Source organism: Cynocephalus volans, chromosome 8 (assembly GCF_027409185.1).
Source record: "Cynocephalus volans isolate mCynVol1 chromosome 8, mCynVol1.pri, whole genome shotgun sequence".
NCBI lineage: Eukaryota > Metazoa > Chordata > Mammalia > Dermoptera > Cynocephalidae > Cynocephalus > Cynocephalus volans.
In genome coordinates this window covers 88,584,226-88,599,548 of record NC_084467.1, presented here as the reverse complement: position 1 = coordinate 88,599,548, position 15,323 = coordinate 88,584,226, and the positions used below count along the sequence as shown (strand labels likewise).

Below are 15,323 nucleotides of genomic sequence, written 5' to 3'. Positions count from 1 at the left end.
ACGATGAAAATAACAAACCTCAAATAATACATTTTAGAACAGATTCCCACCTGAATTGTTCATTATATATAACTAAGTTTAATACCTCCTTCAACAGACACAATATTAATGTTAAATGTCATAATATACATGAATTACATAAAAACAGTGTTGTTTTCTAATGTGTGGCTTTTTTAAACCTTAAAAGAGTACAGATGGCTTTGCAGAGACAAACCACATTATTGATCCATCTTGACTGTGGTTCCATCTGTGAAATAAGGTCCCAACCGGGAGTTTTCTCATAAATTGGGTCAAGAGACCTCTAGATAGCCAGAGGTGTTTCTGTGTCTCTTTTTAAATAATTGAAGGCCATTTCTTCTGGTGTCTGGAAGAAGTAAAAAGTCCTTGTCTAATGGGTGTTTTAATATACCACATGCCCAATAAGTTCTAGCATCTAGGAACATGCAATAGCAGCTAATATTAGCTACGCAGTCATGGTATTATTAGTGTTTCATTAAATCATGTGCGTCGAGATATTTTAAATGTTAAAGAGAAAACAGGACTTATTCTCCTTAGCAACCATTATAGTACAGAATGTTCAAAGCTGAGATCACATTCATAAGGCAAATAAATTGGTTACAAAATAAGGGTAGCAACACGTGTGCATGCTATAGAAAATGTGCAACTGGTACCTAAAATAGATAACCCCCTTATTTGTTTTCGAGATTCCATTGCTGTCTCAGACCATCAGTTATTAAACTGGAAATTTTTCACTTTAACACTCAATGCCAATTTTCAGTCTTAGGAGTGCCAAAAAAAAAGTGTAAAATAATAAATATGGGGTTCGTTTTTGTTTTGTTTTTTCCCTTACTGGCTAAGATTCTCTCTCATTCGAGAACGACTTGACTTTATGAAAACCCTTTTAAGAATAAAGGGCTTGAGGTCTTAATGGCAACTCATACTGGTATGCACATCTGTGGCTTAACTCTTCCAGGTTCCTATACAGAGACTGAACTATAACAGATGCATCATCAGAGATAGGTTACTTTCTAAAATACTGCCTATATATTACTTCCTTCCCCAATACTAGTTCCTTTGGCTCGTGCACAGTCAAGGTGTTTCATAGATAAGACGCTGAAGGTGGGAAAAGTTTTACGTTATGAAAGCTCCTTCGCAAGAACGAATGGTGTTGAAATAAACTAACCGGTTCTTTTACAATGCCAGTTTGTGAGTTCTTAAAGTCTCCGGTGTTTTATTTAACTTCAGGATTTCCCTAAAACACAGAAACAAAGGGTAAAAATCAGGTGGGCGTCCAAAATGACTCCGGCGACCCCATTCAGGGAGATGCCTCGGTCCAGGTATCCCCCTGGAGTCGAAAGCGAAATCTTCGCACCGCTGTACTGGGCTTCGCGGCGGGAGTCTTCGTCGGGACCGGGGACACCTTAGCGGGGAAGGAGGCGATGGTGGCCCAGGATGTTGGCAGCTGGGCATCTCGGCGTCGCTAGGGCCCTGGCCGGGTCACCAGTGCTGGCCGGCGGCGCGGGTGCCCAGCTGCGCCTGGGACACGGCGGGCACGGCCGTGGCGGCGGCGGCGGCGGCCGCCGCGTCGCCGACGCCGGGCAGGACGGAGCGCACGGAGCGGCGGAACTCCTCGTTCCTCCACGTGTAGAGCAGCGGGTTGAGCGCCGACAGGGCGCAGCACAGCAGCCAGCTGGCCGCCTGCACGCCCCAGGGCACGGGCAGCGAGAAGCCGCTGGCCAGGCTCACCCACACGAGCGGCTGCGTGGCCAGCAGAAAGACGCAGCAGAGCAGCAGCACCGACAGGCCGCTGAGACGCCGCTGCGCCCGCCGCGGCTGCAGCGCGGGCGGCAGGGGCTGGGCCTGCGCCGGGTGCGCGGCGCCGCCGGGGCCTGGCGCGTGCGGGGCGGCCGGGAAGGCGGCGGCTGCGGCGGCGCAGCCGGGCAGCTGGTGCAGCAGGTGGAAGTTGAGCACGCTGACCCGCTTGACGCTGACTCGCACGCGGCGCACGATGCCCAGGTAGCAGTGCAGCAGCAGCGCCGTCTGCGCCAGCAGTGCCGCGGCCGCCAGCAGCGCCGGGTAGTGGACGCGCGGGGGAGCGGCGCCCGGCCGCGGCGCCCAGGGCGGGAGCAGCAGCACGAGGCCCAGGGCCAGCGCCCAGGACAGCGCCAGCATGCCCGCCGTGTGGCGCCGCTGGTACAGCGCCTGGTAGGTGGCGGGCGCCCGGGTGATGAGCAGGTAGCGGTTCAGGGCCACGAGGCAGTGTGACAGGAGGGATACGGTGAGCCCGAGGCCCAGCAGCGCCCCCCGCAGCAGGCGGTAGCTGCCCCCGGCGCCGTCCCAGTCCCCGGGGGGCTCCGCAGAGCCGGCGGGCAGCAGCCCGAGCACAGCCTCCTGCGGCATCCAGAGGGCACAGACGCTGAGGTCGGCCGCGCAGCCGTTCACGATGAAGGCGTTGCTGGTGGTCTGCAGCTTTCGGAAGGAGGACACGAGATAGATGACCATACCGTTGGCCAGCGTGCCCCCGATGGCCAGGCCCGAGTACAGGAGGGACACAGGGATGCGCCGGCCCGCCCACGACTCCTCTTCCTCGCAGAGCAGCAGCAGCGATCCCCCAGTGGTGGTGGAGGTGGACGTGGAGGAGGAGTTGGTCATCCTGGACAACTCTTCACACCTCGCTCGCTAGCGTCGGCTTCTCGCAGCGCGGCCCATCCTGACACCTGCCTGCCTGCCAGAAGGGCAAAGACATCCTTTCAGCCTTCTGCTACCGACACAAAAGGCTGAAGCAGAATAATGGGCTGAGGGAGGGGGAGAAAGAGAGCTCGAGAAGAACGGGGGTGGCAGATGACAGGTGCCTGCCTCGGAAATGTCTTCAGTGCCAGGGGAAAGGCCTCTTTGCATTCAGCAGGCACCGGGGAAGCCCTAGGACAGAGCAATACCAAGAACAGATTCCTCTTCACACACACACACACACACACACACACACACACACACACACACACACACACACACACACACACACACACACACGAATATTGCAGCTGGTGCCCCTAATTTCCAGGAGAAAGCCGAGATATCCCAGCTGAGAAAAATGCCGGAAGATGGGGTAGAAGGTACCTTGTCTGGGGGCTGGTCCTTATCTGGTGATGGCAGAGGGAAAAAATACCAGAAAATACCTCCTCGGCAGCAGCATCTGTGGTCCAGAAATCAACAGGAGAACTCAGCTGGGATCAGTGCCAAGAGCAAGTGCCCGCTTCTCCCAAGCAGGTTTCACACACATGGTCCTAGACAGGAACCAGCAGCTGCAGGGAGACTTCTCAGCTGGCAGCAGGGCTGGAGAAAGTAAAGTGGCGGGCTGCAAGCCCAGGCAGGTGGGCAGGCAGGCGGCAGCAGCAAGGATGCTTGGCTGCAAAAGCAGAAGCTGAGCTCAAGAGGAGAGCACCCTGTGCTCAGAAGCAGCCGTGGTGGCTGATGAGGTGAACCCACTCGAAGCTCTCTCCTGCTCGGTTACACATCACCCAGGGAAAGACAGCCTTTCCACGCTTGGCATGAATTATTCAAGAGCTTCTAACTTGTAAAAGGAAGAAAAATATCTTTCTCAGTCCTGTAGCTACCAAGTTTCTCTGTCTTTTTCTTTTCTCTCTTTCTCTCAATCACTTTATTTTTCACCCCGCTTCATTTTTCTTTCCTTCTTTTTTTCTCTCCCTTCAATGCTAGAGTAAAACTTAAAATACTCGCAGTGCATTTCATCTCTGATCCATTCTGTAGGCAAGATTTTTCTAGGGATAGATTCACTCCCAATACCCAAGACTCTTCATTCCCACATTTTTAGGGAGAATTACTTTATATTCTAATTGAAGTTCATTTTTTCTTTGATAAAGTGGGACATGGGTAATTATCCACAGAAAATCCCCAAGCCTCAATTTAAATAATGATTTCAGGTTTTTTCTCATCACCAAACTCTTCTATATTTTTGGCTTGTGTTTCAGTTATGAAATTGTTAGAGGGTAAAAATGAAATGGTCAGAAGGTTTAAAGTAGATGTCGGTGGCACCTATAAACAATGGAATATTATTCAGTGCAAAAAAAAAAAGCTATCAAAGCTACCAACCCATACAAAGACATGGAGGAACCTTAAATACATATTACCAAGGGAACATAGCCAATCTGAAAAGGCCACATGCATACTATATGATTCCAAACAGTATGTGACATTCTGAAAAAGGCAAAACTATAGAGACAGTAAAAAGATCGGTGGTTACTAGGGGTTAGTAGGAAGGGGAGAATGAACAGGTGATCACAGAGGATTTTTAGGGCAGCAAAACTACTCCATATGATACTATGGTGGATACATGTCATTATAAATTTGTCCAAACACATAGAATGCACACCACCAAGAGTGAGCCTTAATGGAAACTATGGACTCTAAGTGATAAAATGTGTCACCGTACATTCTTCAGTTGTAACAGATGAACCACTCTGGAGAGGGATATTGATAATAGGGGAGGCTATGCACGTGGGCAGGGAATATATGGGAAATCTCTGTACCATACCTTTCACTCAATTTTTCTGTGGGTCTAAAACTGCACTAGAAAGGGCCAGCCCATGGCTCACTTGGGAGAGTGTGGTGCTGATAACACCAAGGCCATGGGTTCGGATCCCTATATAGGGATGTCCGGTTATCTCACTTGGGAGAGCGTGGTGCTGACAATACCAAGGCAAGGGTTAAGATCCCCTTACCATTCTTCTTTAAAAAAATGTATAAATAAATAAAAAAATAAAAACCTGCTCTAAAATATAGTCTATTTTTTAAAAGTGGGTGCCAGGGGAAAGCAAGGAACCTGAATAATCCACAGTATGAATAACAAAGATGGCTTTTCAACTTCAGAACTTTTTATCTTATGGTCTGTGACAGACATGCAGTCTGATGTTGAAATCTTCTTTAGTGCAAACATTCATTTATCCATTACACATGGGAAGTTTTTTCACAAAAGGCATCCTCCCAAATAAATAGATTTTTACTGGGAAAATCATTTATTTGAATATTTAGTTGAACATCCATCCACTAGCCTTGTGATGGATTATTTTCATCTTGCCAAATAAAAAGTTTCCATTCAAGGCCTTCAAAGGCCCTTTCTGTTCAAACTTTCTCTGATTCCCTATTCATGAATTTAGCATTTTTCCTCCCTAGTTCTGACACTTGGTATATACCTCCTCTAACATGATATGTGGTCCTGGGTCACACAGCAGGAGTCCTTTCCAGTCTGTCCCTAAGAGTAATAAATGTTTCAGGAGGAAAGTCAAAACACACCTCTTCTGCTTTTCTCTTTCTCTTTCAGAATGAGTATGATTAGTTAAATGACTGTTAACTCTAATGGGGGTTACGGCTATGCATGACAAGGTAGATTTAGTCCAGTCAGGCTGTATCTCAGTGGAACTGGTTGGGAGGAGAAAGAAAACAACCAGCGATTTGCTATTCAGAGGACTGAAAGTTCGGACATCAAGTGTATTGATGTTAACGAGCATTTGCCGTTGTCTTTTGCTTGTTGTCCTTTTCTTTATTAGGGCTGTGAGTACAACAAGCACAGCAAGCCTGCAGGAGATTTCTGCTAATCACTTATAGTAAAAACTCATTGAAATAAAAATTCTTCTCCCCACTAATTTAGTCCTAAAGGACTCTCTGATAGAATGTGGCAGGAGGCCATTCAAATTCCAGGTCCTTTGTCCCAGCTGCTGCTTTATGTGTTGCCTGTGAGAGTGAGCAAAGTCCCTGCTGAGTGACTCCAGTGCCTTGCAGTCACATGCACTTCTGCTAAAGCCATGCCTCCTTAGCCCCAGCCTGGCCCAATTTTTGTTTTTTGATTTGTTTTTAAGTCACTAAACTTACGTAATACAGAGTGGGGATTTTTTCTCTTATTCCCAGCAGCAGGACAGTGCCTGGCATATAATAGGTACTTAATAAATACTTATTGAATTACTGGAGGGGTGGCAGTATAAGTGATTTCATTTATGTTTTCCCATGGTGAGACAGTAAGTGATTTCTACAAGCACCCCTTTCCTCCTGACTGCGGCAGGAACTCGCTGCACCAGTCATCTACCTCCTGTCTGATGTAGCTTCAGTCTCTCTCCTCTCCACTGTGATGATATCACCACAACCTCATAAAACCTCTCCTGAACTTCACCTCCTTCTCAAGGTGCCTGTACTTAGCTCACTTCCCTTTCCTGGCGGAAGTACTCGTTTCCTGCTTCTACTTTCTGTTGTTCCGTTGAGCGCCCACCCACACTGCCCTTACCTCTCACCACTCCGTGGAAACAGCTTCAGCTAAGGTCCATACCCGCCTCTAAGCAGCAAATCCAGTGACTCCTAAATCCTTGCCCTCCTTACTTTGACTCTGTCAAGAACACAGTCCTTCTCAGTGCTGTTTTCTCCCTGGGTTTGTCTTTACTTCTCGTGCTCCTCTGTCTGCTGCCTCCCAGAATCACTCTCTGGCTCCCCAGGGCCACGGGTCCTTTACGTGGTGTTCCTTGGAGCTCTGTTCTTGGTTCTCTTCTCACCCTCCTTTCTCTCCCTAACTGATCTTATCCGACTTCACTCTTGCCTACAGGCCAAGCACAGATTCTTTCCTACCACCTTTACCTCTTTCCAGAGCTGCAGACTTTTTGGAACTCTCTATCAGGCTGACCCATCTCCCTCCTTATCCTGCTCTTTCTCCTATGGGCACTGCTTTGGTTAATAGTATCCTCATTAAGTTACCATAATGTTTCTAACAATTTACCATCAAATATGGCATTTGTTGTTTTCTGATATATTGTCTATAAGTTAGGGACCTTTTAATCTAATTCTAGTAAGACTTTTTGTATGAAATAAATGATTTTTCCCTGAACTGTTAATGTAGTGGTTTATATGTGGTATATTTTTAAAAGTTGAGTCATCTTTGTAATCCTACAATAAAACTATTTTGTCACAGTATATTATCCCTTTTAAATAGGCTGCAGGACTCTATTTGCTAATATTTTATTCAAGATTTTTGCATCTTGAAATAATGAGACCTACTTAGTTTAATTTTCTTGTGTCATCTTGTCCTTTCTTGGTATCAGGGTTACAACAAAATCATAAGATTAAAGGTGGCTGTCTTTTCTGGAAAACTTTTTATAGGTTTTATAAAACTAACACATAAATTGTACTAGGCTGGTGACTTTTTTAGACAAAGATCTTTGACTACCATGTTAATTTCTCTTAAAGTTATTGGTCTATTTGGGTTTCAGCTTTTTCTTAGGAAATTCTTATTTTTTATATTTTTCTATAAAATTATCTAATTTTCTATCATCATTGTTATATTATATATATGTTAATTATAAGCATCTTATGATATATCGTACAAGGAGGTGTGGTATAAGTAAAATGCATACCCACATATTCATCTACCCTTTTACCCATACACACACATGCATACACTCACACTCATGCAAATTTTTTGAGCCCCTATTATGTGCTGGGCATTGAAAGTGTACCGATAAATAAGATCCATTCCTAGCACTCAGTGAACTCAGAATAGAAGAATAAGCAGATAAGTAAGCAAAACAGTCTTAAGATAATGTACCAAATGCTATAATGAAGACACAAAGAAGATGCTATGTGACTAGCCACAGAAGAAGAAATATCTCACTGTTTCTAGAGGTCAGGAAAGACTTTGTAGAGGAGGTGGTGATGACAATTGAGCTGAATTTCGAAGGCTGAGATGTTAGAACTCTTGCTGATTCCCCCTTTCACCACCACACTGGCCCTGGAGTTAGGGACATGCTGGCCTGAGCCGAGGCACACAACCTTTCCATTTTTACTTCATAAACTGGACAAGGATGTGGTGAGGGTGGGTGGCATCCCTTTAGAAGCAATGGAGGAAATGGAGATTATTTAATTCCAATACAACATAAGTGTTACAAAAGAAAAATGTCCAACGTAGCACAGAAGCACAGAAGATGAAGCAGTGAACTGCGCTTAAGGAAGAATCAGCCAAGACATCTCCACGGAGAAGATGGTGTTGGGCTTACGTAGCTTTGGAAGGGCACCTGGATGCAGGATATTCCAAACATAAAGTCCAAAGGAATTGAAAAACATGGCATCGTTACCTTCTGAGGCCTCCTGCAATGTAACTTCTACATTTTTAAATAAGATAAACTTCTACCACCCGAGGGTGGTAAAGGAAGAACAATACCCATTGTTGGATTTCACAGCCCTGGATTTTTCCAGGAGATTCTCTTTCGTCTTGAGGCTTATCCTCTAACTCCCACTGCTACTACACACTAGCCTTGGGAGACAATGGGGTGCACTCTTCCCCCCAACACTGTGGCCCAAGAGTGGACATGTAGCCTTTCTTCTGTTGTACATGACTGATATAGGCTGGAATGTTTAAATGTGATTTTACTAAATGCCAAAGAAAAACAGGAATAAACAGAGTGATGTGAAATCAGATGCACTGGTTCATGAACTATGCTCACTGTCACCTTTGTGTCCACTATGGAAATGTCTCCCAGCCTAACTCCTGGACATTTCCATATGTCCTCCTGCAAGCCTTTACACTCCTTAAATGTAGACCCAAGAGAGCAGGACTCAAGAAGCAGATATTTCCTTTCCAACTGACCAAAGGCCCGCCTATATATAAAATTCCTTACTGGATGTCCCTCTACTTGGGTGCTCTGTGGACACCTCAAACCGCCAATGACCAAAACTGATCCCCCTCATTTTCATTAGAAAACAGTTCCTCCTTTTTCTATGTTCCAAATCTCGTTGACCAGCATTACCATTATCCTGGTGCCTAAGTCATCCCCGATTCCTTCTTTTCTCTCTTACTCTCTATATCCATCAACTACAAAGTGTCATCATTCTACCACATTAATGCTAGTTAAGTCTGTTCATTGATCTCTGTTCACTCTGCCACTACCTGGCATCAGACAATCACCTTCTCTTCTCTAAATTAACCCAACAAGCTCCTAACCCCTACTTGCAATCTTGCCTTCCTCCACCCAAAATGATCTTTCTAAAACTCAGAAGACATCACTTGACATGTTACACATTGTTATATCTGTTTCTCCACCCTTTATTCTAATATACATTCTTGGAAAATAGGAGCTTTCCTTTGTTCACTATTATCAGCAGCTCTCAGAATAATGCCAGGCAGAGAGTAGACCTTTAATTGATTTTTGTAGAAAAAAATAGCAATCAAATGTCACTATCTTACTTAAAACCCTTCACTGGGTCCCTATTGACCTCAGGAGAATCATAAACATCAATGTTGTTAATGTAATTGAGTACATACAGTGTGTACCAAGCATCATTTTGAGTATTTTTCATCTATTGTTTCATGTAGTGCTCATGCCAGGCCTACAAGGTAGCCAGGCCCACCCTTAAATTTGTAGCCCAGGACAGGAGTCCAGATGGAAGGTCACATAACATATGTCTAAATATTTTTAAATCATAAATCAAGCTGTCAAAGTATTAATAAAAAATGTCCTATTCTCCTAACTTGACAAATATACTTACATGACAACTGGAAAGCCAGACTCAAATTTAGAAATCTCAGACTCATAGGTTGTTTCATGCTACTGAAATCTGACAACCTGGCGAACTTGCCTCTGGCCTGTAGTTCGCCCTTTCTCTCCTCACCCTCTGCTCTGTCATTACGTGCCAGAGGGGCCTCATGTTGAATATAGTACACTCCATCCTGTCCATCTTAGTCCCTTCCATGCCCCCGTCACACAACCATACCTCAGCAGTCTCTCAAACCTAGGCAGTTCCTGGAAGGCATAGTCAGCCACTAGGACAAGAAGAAGTCCACGCTGACCTGGAAATGTGCCCATGGCCACTGGGCAGGGAATTCTAGGGTCCTGGTACTGGACATGTCTAGGAAGGGAATGTGAGCTCTAGGTGAACGTGTCCCCTTGGATCCATTCTATAGGTAAGAAAACTGAGTGAGAAAGAGGTTAAATAACTTGCCCAGGATCACACAACTAGGAAGTGGCCAAACTGGGATTCAAATTCACGTTACTTGGCCCCATACTCAACCAATACACCATGCTGCCTCCCTTAGTAAAGCTTAATTTCTTTAACATGATTTAGCTACTGTAGATTAAGCCACTGTAACAAGAAGACCCAAAACTACAGTGGTTAAAAAATATATAATTTATTTCTCTCCCACAGGGGTAAATGAGAGTCCAGGTAGAAGGCAGACCTACCCTTCAAGGTAATCTAGAAACCCAGGTGTCTTTTCTCTTACCATCCTAGAGTGGTAGTATTTAAAGACGACCATCAGCATCAGCATCACTTGAGAACTTCTTAGAAATGATTCAGACTCACTGAATCAGAATTTCTGGGGATGGAGCCCAGCTATCTGTATTTTAACAAGCCCTCCAGGTGACTCTGATGCATGCTAAGGTTATCCTTGTCTACCTGGCTGAAGCTGTTTCACCACGGCCATGTCCACATTCCAGCCCACAGAGATGGAGAAAGAAGGGGAGGCCAGCCAGATTCCTTTTTAAGGATGTGACCTGAAAATTTCACATATCACTTCTGCACACATCCCAAGACCAAAATTTTGGTCACATGGCTGCCCCTTGCTGCAAAAGAAGCTAGGAAATGGACTCTAGCTGAGTAGTCATGTACCCTGCTAAAACTCATGAAGGGCAGGAAAAAGGTGAAATTGATACCAAGGTGGAAGGGTGCAATTTGCAGGTTTATGGCACAGAGGTTGAGACTGTTCTATCATTTGGGCATTGTAAATACAGTGCCTAGAACCTATCAGCTTTTCAAGACCCACTGAAAATTATGGCTATTTGAAAAAAAAAAAATTATCAGCTCTGAAACATAAAAGAAAACTTTGAAATAGAAATTAATATGTTATTAAATAGCCAACTGCAATTCAACTCATCATAAATTCATTTAATGTGGAATTATGGTACATTTTAACATGCTTGATATAATGTCTGATGAGGTCTCCAAAAGTACCTAGGTATGCAAAAGTCTTAAAATGGCCTTGCATAAGTCCCCCCAAGATTGCTCCACCCTATGCCTCCATCCTCTGACTCTACTCCAGCTGTGCTGTGCAACCTGCCATGCCTGAGTGTGCGCCATCTCTCTCTCCCATCCCAGCAGCCTTGGTTGTTGAGAGCATGGTGTTCTCTTGGCTGCCTCTCTGCCCCTCCACAATCTGCCACCACTTTTGCCCAGCTAAGTCCTACCCATCTTCCAGGTGTAAGCTCAGACTTCACCTCCTGCAGGGAGACTTTCCTGATCCCAATGACACAATGTCCCATAGGGGTGCCACCAAAGCATCTGAGTGTATCACTACCATGGCCAGGCTCCCCAGGCATTGGGGATTCCCTTTCCAAGTTAAGCCAGTCAAAGGAACGGCTTTCTTTTTGGTCAGAGTGTCTGACACATTGTGAATACTTTAACGTGTGCTGACTGAGTAGGTCACTTGGGACCCTTACATATGTGGGATCACAATTTTAATCTCAATTATCTTTCTCAAAAGATACAACTAGCATTAGAGTCACGCAGTAGAACATTGCTATTATTTATTTTGCGAAAATATTTTAAAAGCTTCATGTAACCATATCCTTGTGGTTTATGCCACCAGATTATTTTTAAACTGAGTTTTTGTTGAAAATGACCCCCCTCACAGAATCCCATGCCAGCCCTGACAAGATCCAATGTGGACCTTCCTAGTACTGAATTTCATGATCCACCAAGATGTGATCTAGCAACCATCTCACACACTTTGGGAAACCGAAGGGTTAGCAGTGGCAGTGATAAATCGCTCATTTCCTGTTGCTTTCCCTCTCTGCTGCTAGCCAAGCCACAGAGCAACCTCAATGAGCACAACGCTGAGACTGTCTGAAATCTCATTTCAAATCCCAGCTGTCTTTGCTCAGATCTTGGTCTCTGAGGTATTACACAACTGAGAATTGTGTTGACATAGGCCTGATTACACTGCATGTTTTTCAAAGGAAGAAAATTGTTAGAGCCAGATTTGGGAGTAATCCAGTTGCTTGTGAGTGTTTGCCAGCACAAGAAAACCCAATGGTAGAGCTGCTAGAAGTTATGGATTTATAGAATTATGAAGCTGGAAATGACTTATAGTTTGTTCCATCCTGAAATCCTTTACTTGGGGTACATGAAGCCTTGTAATGATGGCTCACAACTTTCCCCCTGTCCCATCAGACTTTAGAGGTTCAGTCCTCACCTCAGCAGCAGAGGCTTACTATGGTAGTGCTATCAGGGCAGCGAACCATAGAGCAGTGGTTCTCAACCGGGGGTGATTTTGCTCCCCAGGGTACATTTGGCAACTTCTGGAGACATTTTGGGTTTTTGAAATTTAAGGGAGTGCTATTGACATCTAACGGGCAGAAGCCAGGAATGCTGCTAAACATCTCACAATGCACAGGACAGCACTTGACAATAATTATCCAGCCCGAAATGTCAACAATGCCAAGATTGAGAAACCCTGCCAAAGAGGTTAGAAGGTCAGGGTCAAATCCAGGGTCTGTTTGTTATTAGCCATTTGCCCTTGGGCAAGTTATTTCACCTTGACAACCCTCAATTTTTTCATTTGTAAAGTGGAGGTAATGTCAGCTACCTCTGAGGGGTCTTATAATGATTAAATTTAAGCAAACAGCTTCACAAAGTGACCAGCACTTCCTATAAGTGTGCGGCACATATTAGTAACAATGTTAATTCCCAACATGGGGCAGGAAGTGGAAGACAAAAAGTGACGTGGCTCTTCAACAGATCTGAATTGTTGGGGGTCGGGAGTCTAACGAAACCTAGGTTTAGATAAACCCAATTTTCTCCTTCCGAGAGTCACTGCCATAAGAAGTCTATGTAAACATTTTAAGATAACTGTGATGCTCCTCAAATCTCTGTGCAAAAATTTTTGTGCGTTTATCTGGAGAAAGCATTAAAGAATTTTACTGGCTTCTCAAAGAAGTTTGTAATCTCAAAAAGGTTAAGAACCATTGATATCATCTTTGAATGTTTGTATCCCTCCAAAATTCATATGCTGACTTCTCATTCCAGTGAAATTATAATTAACTTCAAGGGTTTCAAAATCTAAATAGAAACGAAGACATTATTTATTTATGCTCTGTACTGTGTGTTTACATTGCTGTTTAAAACTTTTAAGCTGTGCCTCACGAAAGCATGAAATGTTTTACCTACTCCTTATGTACAATGCAATAAAATAACATCAATAGATAAAATAAAATAAAATAAATTCATATGTTGAAATCCTAACCCCCAAGGTGATGATACCATAGTACGAGGTGAAACCTTTCAGGAGGTGATTAAGTCATGAGGGCACAGCCCTCCCGAATGGATTAGTGCCTTTGAAAAGAGACTCCAGAGAGCTAGCTAGCCCCTTCTGTCACAGGTAGAAGGTGCCATCTATAAACCAGACAGTCCTCACCAGGTACCCGTCTGCTGGTGGCTTAATCTTGGACTTCCCCGCCTCTGGAACTGTGAGAAATAAATTTCTATTTTTAATGAGCTACCTAGTTTATGGTATTTTGCCATAGCAGCTCAGACAGACTAAGGCATCATCAGATGTCCTCGTTTTATTGGAAAGAAAATTGGTACCCAAAGACAGTGAATGATTTATCCAAAGTTATACAATACAATGATAGAGCTATGCCTCATACCAGATTTTCCCACAACGCTAAGCCAACTAGCTCTATTGGAATGGGCTGGAAGATAGTTTTCCAAACACAATTCCTTGTTCTAGTCCTATTAATTTATAAATCTACATTTGTCTTTTCCAAGTTAATTGAGCTGTGATCTTCAAGTCTCCACCCAAACCACCAAGGGCTGGCTCAGATCTACTGGCTAGGCCCTGGAATCTACATTTTAATAAGCTTTCTTGTTAAACAAGAAACAGGTGATTCTTTTCCATGCTAGTACTTGGGAATCATTGAAGTGGGGTTATTTAGCTTGATCGTGTTCGTTGTTGAGTGTTGATTTGGAAAGTTGCCAAGGCATTTCTTTGCTGAACTACATTCTCAGCTTTTCCAGGAAAACTAATTCAAGCTAAAATTTCTTTGTCTTGGTCTCTGTCCAGAAGTGACTTTTTTCCCCCAGTAAGGGGATTCATATAGTTGGTGGGTTTTTTTCCTTAAATTTACTTTAAAGTATTTCTGTCTGATTGAGATAGGGACTAGATGGAAAGGATTTCATGTTTTCAAGTGTTCGGGAATTATTACAGGTAATTTAAGTGAAGAGATCAAATTTGTTTAAAAACAGCTGTGTGTGTGTATGTATGTGTTCTCACATATAACACTGAGGAGAAAAAAGATCATATACTTTTAGGTACTTAGCCACAATTATCATCCTTAATTAGAGTTGAGGGATTGACAAGATCACAAACAAAACAACTTAAGGAATATCTAAGAAATTGTTCGTGTAATTTTAAAGCCTAAATTACCTTGATTAGGAAACAAACAGGGCAACCAGGAGCTACTATCCTGTTTCTACACCATCAAGGTAATCACTGGTGGTCAAAACGCTCCTCTTCTGTTTTTCTCATCTCAGAAATAGGGTGCCTCCTCTCTGCTTGGGAAACAAATCAGCACTCCCAATTTCCAGAAGTCCCTTTCTCAGCATATTCCTTTATTTTATAATCCTTGAAAGCCTTCTCTTGGTGGTGAGCACAGCCCTCTGAGCCTTAGTGAAAGCAACTGCCTACATGTGTTAGAAGCCTCTGTCATGGAATTCAAGAGTTGTGAACATTGCCCCATTTCAGCTGCTTCTCAGACATCTCCACTTAGATGTCCCTCAAACAACATAGATCAAACTAAATTCTCCTGTGCTTGCGGCTTGTTGGTGTGTGGGGCAGCAGGGATTCCCTGTGTGCTAAGCAGTCTCTATGTGCTGCCTCATTTCACCCTAACCACCTCCACACCCCTCATACAGGGAAAGTCAAAGTGCGCATACACAGACCCAACTCGGAGTAGAAGCTACTCCTAAGGCTCAGAATTTTTTTCAAGTGGGATGAAGCAGTATTCTGTACCATCCATTCAGTCATTACTTCTGCACCACTGTCCAGCGCTGCCTGTGACATCTTTGTCTTGTACACTACAAGAGTTAGAGACTACGTGTGTTGTCTGCCCAGCAAACCCCTCCATCCACATCCTTTTTTGGAACTAGAGCCTCTATTGTTCAGAAAACTATCATGTTTCACTTGATTTCAAAGGTGATTCTCCATTCTTTTGTGAGACCAGCCTCCAAACTCCCCACCCCAGCCATAGTTTATAGGTCCAGAGATAAACGTTGAGTTGCTT

The 15,323-nt window shown here is 44.1% G+C and overlaps 1 protein-coding gene across 1 annotated transcript; it reads right to left on the bottom strand.

Moving 5' to 3' along the window:
• Positions 1–1,497: 1,497 nt before the first annotated feature.
• On the bottom strand, positions 1,498–2,652 carry GPR88 (G protein-coupled receptor 88). Its single transcript, XM_063103714.1, has one exon. The coding sequence runs from the start codon at positions 2,650–2,652 to the stop codon at positions 1,498–1,500; it is 1,155 nt and encodes a 384-aa protein (XP_062959784.1).
• Positions 2,653–15,323: the final 12,671 nt, after the last annotated feature.

Coding starts and splice junctions, on each gene's coding strand:
- GPR88 (XM_063103714.1), bottom strand. CDS start 2,652: ATGACCAACTCCTCCTCCACGTCCACCTCCACCACCACTGGGGGATCG.